This window comes from Perissodus microlepis, chromosome 10 (genome assembly GCF_051167445.1).
Source record: "Perissodus microlepis isolate ML-2025 ecotype Zambia chromosome 10, ASM5116744v1, whole genome shotgun sequence".
NCBI classification, from domain to species: domain Eukaryota; kingdom Metazoa; phylum Chordata; class Actinopteri; order Cichliformes; family Cichlidae; genus Perissodus; species Perissodus microlepis.
In genome coordinates, this window is record NC_140470.1 from 15,953,314 (window position 1) to 15,961,281 (window position 7,968).

General features: G+C 37.1%; 1 protein-coding gene across 1 annotated transcript; it reads left to right on the forward strand.

Moving 5' to 3' along the window:
- The first annotated feature begins 124 nt into the window (after positions 1–124).
- Positions 125–7,968, forward strand: vps36 (vacuolar protein sorting 36 homolog). The gene is made up of 14 exons (XM_084942435.1): positions 125–313; positions 520–588; positions 685–755; positions 2,663–2,777; positions 2,890–2,979; positions 3,567–3,653; positions 4,248–4,280; positions 4,457–4,534; positions 4,776–4,910; positions 5,058–5,123; positions 5,220–5,284; positions 5,667–5,751; positions 7,363–7,439; positions 7,585–7,968. The coding sequence occupies exons 1-14, from the start codon at positions 218–220 to the stop codon at positions 7,664–7,666; spliced, it is 1,149 nt and encodes a 382-aa protein (XP_084798561.1). The 5' UTR covers positions 125–217; the 3' UTR covers positions 7,667–7,968.

Here is a 7,968-nt window from a genome sequence, read left to right on the forward strand (position 1 = left end):
ATCAAAGCTACAGTTAACTGGGGTAACATCACCAATGAAGAGAGTTAATGTATAAACAATATGTTTGTGAGTTCAGTTGACTTTAGCTTATATTATAATATCAATTTTGGTTTTTATCGCAGGCGAATTTTGAACAGCATACAGGAAGAAAACATAAGATGAGTCTTAGCGGAGAAGAAGTGAAGTGCGACCTGAATTGTTCTTGTTTTTCTTAAAAATGGACCGGTTTTCGTGGGCAAATGGGCTCCTAGAAATAAACGAAACTTTAGTGATCCAGCAGCGAGGTGTCAGACTGTATGACGGTGATGATAAGGTATCGTTTTGCTTTGTGATTTAACAGCCTGGTACCACAACGCGGTGGCTAAAACTTACACCATATTACTGTTACAAAAACCATATATGTCAGATGCTGATGAAGAGTTGTTGCTTTATGTGGTTGCATATGTACCGTGGGGGAGTGTTTGTAACTCGGAAAGCTGCGCAAGTAAGTAACGTCAAGTCTTTCGTGTCATTGTACAGGCTAAGCTGGATCTCGGAGTTACCTTGCTGAGCACCCATCGTTTAATCTGGAGGGATATCAAAAATCATGTAAGGGAGCATTAAACACACCCTAACTACCCAACTTGTGTGCCAGCTGGTGCCTATTGCTGATATGATGGCTCCTTTTGCCTTTGCTGTCTCCAGGAATGCTGCATCGCCATGCCCCTGTCACAGATCATCTACTTTGAGGAGCAGGCTGCAGGAATAGGAAAGAGGTAAACACTGCTGAATTTTTTTTTTTTCAAGCACACTGCAATGGTCAACAAAGACAGTTAAAAATTATCAGGAATGCACTAAAATCATTGTGAATATCACTCCTAATGTTTACTGATTCAATAGTCTATCTGTTGCATCATGTCGATTTTGTACATAAATAGTGTGATAAAGAGCAAAAAGGTCTAAATTATTTAGGATAGACAACTGCCAAATTATTATAAATAGCATCTGTGTTGCCCCTTACTGATTCAGTAAAAGGACTAGATGTTACAATCCCTGATAATGCATTGCTTTAAATGGAGAGAATCTTGAGGGATGGCTGTTATTAGGAAAGGCAGCCCAGAAACTTTACCAGCGGCACACATCTAGTGTGCCTCAACTTTTGGTCTTTTACGCCGGCTAATCTGCCATTTTTTTCTTCGTTGGTTTGGTTTAGAAATTAGAGATCTGATCTATCTTATCATATTAAAATTTGGGACACATCGTCAGTAGTAGACTTTAGATTCATCTGCGTTTCGGCCATTATCACTAGACACCCTCATCCAAGGAGGCCCTGCCAGGGTTGATCAGGCCACAGAGTGTGTCACTGGTTTATGTTAAAATTGTTATTTCTCTTCTTCTTTCTGCTGTTTAGTTTTCTACAGTTTATTTTTCTGTCTATTCACTGCAACTGAGAAATAATACGTACCTCATTAACATTTATGGAGCCTCACTTCTTCAAAGGGATAGATTCAGTTCAGTTCAGTTCATTTTTATTTCAAACATTTCAAACATGTGCCTTCACAATCATTACAAAATATCATTCCATTATTTGTTTGAAAAGGAGTAGGCAGAAGTATTTACTTATTTGTCCCTACCCCCTCAAGTTTTACCTCTCATTCATTTAATTTTTTTTTTTTGTCTTAAATTAAACAAACAACATATGAAACAAAAGTAAAGCAAAACAAAACAAAACATACATAAATCAAAAACAAGAAATTAGCAAGCCCCACCACAGTATAGTTTCTTTCATATGAAAAATACAGAAGGTGTATATTTGCAGATACACAAGTTATGGAAAAACAAACAAACCAAAACAAAAAAACCAAAAAAAGAACCACAACACCATTACCAGCAACATTACCGTCCTGGGTTAATCCCGTTTTCTTCATTCTTATACTTATTTAAAATTAGGTTTTTATATTTTACTTTAAACTGTTTTATGTTTTTACTGTCTTTTATTTCTTCTGTTAGACTGTTCCATAATTTAACTCCTGCAATTGAGATAGACATCGTTTTTAAAGTTGTTCTAGCACTTTGTATTTTTAAATTCCATTTCCCTCTTAAGTTATACCCACTTTCTCTTTCTATGAACAATTTACAGATTTCTTTTGGAAGCAATTTATTTCTTACTTTATACATTATTTGCGCTGTTTTAAGCTTCACCAAGTCTTGGAATTTAATAGCTTGCATTTTGACAAAGAGTGCATTTGCATGGTCCCTGTACCCTACATTATTTATTAATCTAATGGCCCTTCAAGAGAGAAGTAAGACAAAAGGGACAAGATAGGAGAGCTAACTAGGCTCCATTGCTACTAAATATGTAGTGAAAACAAAGATCAAAACATGATGATCTCACTAGTTGTACTTTGAAAGAGGCAAGCATCACTCTTACACCATGAGATGTGGTAACAGCTACAGAATAAAAAAGTATGGGGAGAGTAAACTAATAAATACTCTAAGGAGCAATTGGTGGGGACTTCCTTCAAGAAACTTAAAGAAGACCAGAAGCTTTTCTTTCCAAGCTCCTTAGACTACAATGACCTGGATGACTGAGAACCTTCACAGAGAACATATAAATACACTAACTTAAATTTAGTACAAAAAAATATGTATCTCCTAACTACTGGTCTTTCCTATTCTTAAGTGCAAAAATAGTTATCCACCTGCATCCAGTACCTGCCAACAAGGAGCCAGGTCCATACCAATACAGCAAGTACTCTTACATCAAGCTATCCTTTAAGGAACATGGGCAGATTGAGGTAGTGATTCAACTTCCTCATTTTCACTTTTTGTACTGCTTTTTTTTTTTCTTTTTTTTTTTTTTGATGACTTGGAACTGACATGGCTTCGTTTTGTTGTTTTTCCTTGCAGTTTTACAGAAGGCTCACTGAAGAGATGACCAAGAAAAGGTGGGAGAACACACCAGTTTCACAGCCCATTCCCACAGGAACTGGATCTCAGGTTAGAAACAAAAGAGCACACCGTGTTTCCTCACTGATAACCATCTGTCCTTTGTGCTCTATTATGTTTATGGGGATTTTTAGGTGTAGGTGGCACATTGTTTTCACTCACCAGCGTATAAACGCAACTTCCATGTACCGTAACAGTTCAGTATATGATAAAATGAAGGTTGGAGTCACTGTCAGTGTAAGATATGTTCCACATGATGGCAGCGTAGGCACTTAATTCTTGTACCTTTCAGTTTTTAACAATTAGTAAGAATTACTGCCTGACATTTTGATTTTTCCAACGTTCTTTTTTAAGTATCTATATGCATCAAATTAGATTTAATGTTTTACAGAAATTAGTGCAAGAAGTCATTCCACTTGCATTAGGTCATGTGTCTCCAAAAAGTACATTACTTAATTTTTTGTTGAACAGGATAATGGTCAGTAAAATTCACTTATGTACCATAACAACAACTGACCACCACAAAGAGTTCCCTCCTGGATTTCTTTTGTTTGTTTTTGTCTTTCCTTGTCCTTTGAGACATGTTGCCGGTGTTTAACTTGATTGTGTGTTTTTTCTTTTCCTTTGTGGTCACGTAGGCAGGAAAGACACGTGCAGTGGGGATTGTTGGCATTGAGAGGAAGATCGAGGAGAAGAGGAAAGAAACAGACAAAAACATTTCTGAGGTAATGGGAAAAATAAGAGTGAGAAATGGGCCAGAACTGGAATTATGGTATACTCTCTCTGATGCAGAGTTATGTATAAAATCCATCGCCATCTCCTTGAAACCCTTAGCTGAGGTCTTGTATTTAACCAAAGTCATTTTGACTAAATTAACTGTAAATATATTTTAAAATAAATGTGGTTTGGATTTGGACTTTTTTTTTTTTTTTTTTTTTTTACATTTTTTATTAGTTTTTTCTTCTGTAAAAACTTGTCAACATTGGACGTTATTGCAAAGCAAGTAGACCACAGCCACTGTGATACTCTGGAAGGCATCTGGAAAGTTGTTTATATAACCTCTATTGAATACATTATATGATATATCAATATTTAAAAATACTGATTTAATCCAAATGACACAGATACAAATACATGGCAAGTATAGCTTTTACAAAAATGGGGTTTAAAGTTAGGAAGTATGTTTTATATCCAGCTACAGGGGTGGGGGGTTTGCTGTGGAATGACATTTAAATTATATCTGCAGCCATGAAGTTTTGTGGTTTATTTAATTGTCAACAATTTTGAAAGCCATTACTCATTCAGTCTCTGCTTTTCAGGCCTTTGAGGACCTCAGTAAGCTGATGGTGAAGGTAAGGAAGCTCTCATTTCATGTTTACATGTTTCTATAGTTGCTGAGTTATAACAGAATTAGGGAAGCTTTAAGTTATCCACTGACAAATGTGTAAATTTATATAATCATAAATAGCAGAGCTGTGTAAAACTCCTTTCCTTAGTGGGATTTTCTTCATGATTCTCTTCCTAACAGGCCAAAGAGATGGTGGAGCTCTCCAGATCTATAGCCAACAAGATCAAAGACAAGCAGGGAGACATAACAGAAGATGAGGTAAAGAGTTTGCTGACGTGATGAGACAGAAACATGAAGGATAATATGTGTACCTTCAAGTCACTGTACCGTAATCCTCCTCACATCTTATTGAATCATCTCATCTCAGATCTGATGCACAAATTTAACACAACACGTTTTATTGCATTTTATGTTTACCTTAGCGTTTTAGAAAATTGTGACTCTAAAATAACTTTTTTAGCAGCTTGTTTTTTATTTATTCTCATGTTTTATTCAATAGACAATACGGTTTAAGGCATACCTCTTGAGCATGGGTATTGCTAACCCTGTTACCAGAGAAACACATGGATCCGGTACACATTATCACCTGCAACTGGCTAAGCAACTGGGGGATATGCTGCAGGCCCCTCTGGAGGTGGGTGTGATTTTTATTTTTTATTTTTTTTGGGGGGGGGGGACAGAAGGAAAGAGATACCTTTTATATTTACTTACTTGCTTTTATTTTATTCTCTTCATGATCCTCTTTCTCTCATGTTCTTTCTCCCACTCCCCACTCTCACAGGAACGTGGAGGTATGATGGCTCTTACAGAGGTGTACTGTCTCGTCAACCGTGCTAGAGGGATGGAGGTAATTCTTCGAAAATGCACACATAACTGTAACACAACATTGTACTTCCACACTACACACAAACATCTTTGGTTATTTTTTTTCCTCTTTCCACAGCTGTTATCTCCAGAAGATTTGGTGAATGCGTGTAAAATGTTTGAGTCATTGAAGCTCCCGTTGAGGTGAGTTTGAGTTGCATTTGTCTTTGTATTCCGTTTTAAATTAGGTGTGCACTAAATTAATTTGAATAGAGACAGGCTATGTTACTATAGTGATAGGTTGGTGCCCACTTCACAAAGGCCAGGCTCTTCCTGCCGGGCTTCCTGTTGATTGAAGGGCTGTCCAGGCCTCCGCAGCTGTCATTTCCTGTTACTTCTCAGTTTCAGAAAAAAAAACTGGCTTGTTTTACTGTTTGCGTACAAAGTTGATCCCAGCACTACAAGCTAGTTGCCATATTTTAACTATCTATAATATTTAATAAAACAGCCTAAAACCCTAAAACTGGTCTCTATTCCTTCCATGCACACTTAACCCCTTTTTTCTCATATCTCATCTTGTGTGTAGGTTGCGTGTGTTTGATAGCGGAGTGATGGTGGTCCAGCTGCAGTCTCACAGTGAAGAGGAAATGATAGCCTCAGCACTGGACAATGTAAGCTTTAACTGTTACAATCATAATACAGTCTGTGACGTTATCATGCTTTAGGGTGACTAAACATCACATTCCACTACTTATCAAAATGAACTAAATAATTTAAAGGTGCTGTGAATAGGAATGTAAAGCAATTTACATGTAACAACCTTTTATTTGCCCAAAACAGTATGTTGGCTGGCATCTTTTTAAAGGATTTAAAGGGTTTTGTCATGAAAAGGAAGCGGTTAGCAAAGAAAAAACTGGGATAATCAAGGAAATAAAGAAAGTAGACAGGCGTATTGGGAGCATATGGCAATGAGAGAGGTGGCAAAGGAAAAGACTTATAGTAGGTTCTATGTGAAGCTGGACACAAAGGAAGGGGAAAAGGACTTGTATATATTCACTAGACAGAGAGGCCAAGCTGGAAAGGATGTGCAGCAGGTTAGGGTAATTAAGGATAGAGATGGAAAATGTGCTAAGATGGAAGGAGCTGATGAATGTAGAAAATCAGAAGGAAGGGAGAATGGATGAAGGACAGCTGGTGAATCAGAAAGCAAAAATTAGCATGCATGGTGCTTTACATAGTGGGTCTAACCCTTAACTGTTCTGTGTAGTCCTGATGGAGAATTATAGAGAAAATCAGAAGGACTGTGTGTGGCTGTAGAGAAAGCATATGATGGGCTGCCTAGATAAGAACTGTAGGTCTGTATAAGGGCATTAGAGGAGAGGTTGAGATGGAGCCAGATGAGCTGTTGTGGCGATATTGGTGATCTTGGCTATTTGCTGATCTATCAGGGTCAGCATTTATAATGGCTGATAATTGATTTTTTTTTTAACTAAAGACGAGACAAAAGAAACACTATTCAAACATGTTATGAGTGTTGAGCTTGCACAGTTCGTTCACCAGAGAGCGTTCTGCGATGTATGTTTGGAACCACAAACACAACAAACAGCTGATCGGCCCAGAATTGGGCAAACAAGTAAATTAATAACTACAGATAACAAATGTTAGGGAAATCTGTTTATGTTTTGAGTGTCTGACAGAAAAATTAAAAATACTGGACAGTATATCAGATTTTTAAATGATCAAATATCGGTATTGGTCTAAAAACTCTGATATTGGTTAGACTCTACTCAGTTCCTCCCTTTATTGCCACACTGCAAGCTAGTGTAAAACACTGGCTAGAGTAAGCTTAAAAACTCAGTCCACTAATGTCAGCAAATGATCTTCTCCCAGCACAGCATAGACTTTAACATGAACTCTTTCTTATAGCACAAAAATGTATAATTCTATATATATCTCTACCAACTTCAGGGAAATTACTGCAAGTTGTCTAACCTTGTTATTGCTAGGAAAATACTAAATGGCTAAGTTGGCTACTCCTTTAAATGACTTCACTAGGTAATCTAATCTGTGGTACTGATTTATGGATTGCATTAAACTAAGCTGATTTTGGTCAACAGACAGTTATTTCACAACAGAAAAAAAGGTGAATAAGTAGCAATTGCTTTCTTCTAACCAAGAACAATCTGTGCAGTACAGACACTGCTCCAACAAGTGTGAACAAGCGTTCAACTACACATTTATACATTTATAACCAATTCTGTATCTCTTCCTGTCATGGACAGGTGTCAGAGAAAGGCTCCTTGACTGCAGAGGAGTTTGCAAAGCTCTTGGGTCTCTCTGTTCTTCTGTCAAAAGAGCGGTAAGTTAGTCATGTCAGTCAGTTTTACTTTATCGTCATGGTGTAGAAGTGTGAAATACTTGTCTGTGTCTCATATTTTATAGTTCTTTGTTGCTGCAGTTTGTCATGTTGTAATTTATTTGCCTTCTTCACTCCCAATGTCCAGGTTGTTGCTGGCTGAGAAGATGGGCCACCTTTGTAGAGATGACTCTGTTGAGGGTTTAAGATTCTACCCAAATCTATTTTAACCTGTTTACAATTAAAGTGGAATATAGAAACAGATGATTTCTTTAAAAAAAAAAAAAAAACTAAATCAGCTGACCTCTACAGGTGCTGTACTTTTCATGCCATGCTGTATGTATCCAATGTATGTATCCATTTGGTGTTCTGATTATAATAGAGAACTGTGAATCCACCTATAGATATGTTTGTATCTAGAACTACGAGCGATACTGGACTGTTTTCAAAATGTTTCAAGTTTCAGGTCCACTCTCGTTGGTAGAGTGACCATCGGGTGTGTTTGGTAATAAATGCTTTTTGGAAAACGGCA

Coding starts and splice junctions, on each gene's coding strand:
- vps36 (XM_084942435.1), top strand. CDS start 218: ATGGACCGGTTTTCGTGGGCAAATGGGCTCCTAGAAATAAACGAAACT. Junction 4,535..4,775: donor GAGACATAACAGAAGATGAG/GTAAAGAGTTTG, acceptor TTTATTCAATAG/ACAATACGGTTTAAGGCATA. Junction 4,911..5,057: donor TGCTGCAGGCCCCTCTGGAG/GTGGGTGTGATT, acceptor CCACTCTCACAG/GAACGTGGAGGTATGATGGC.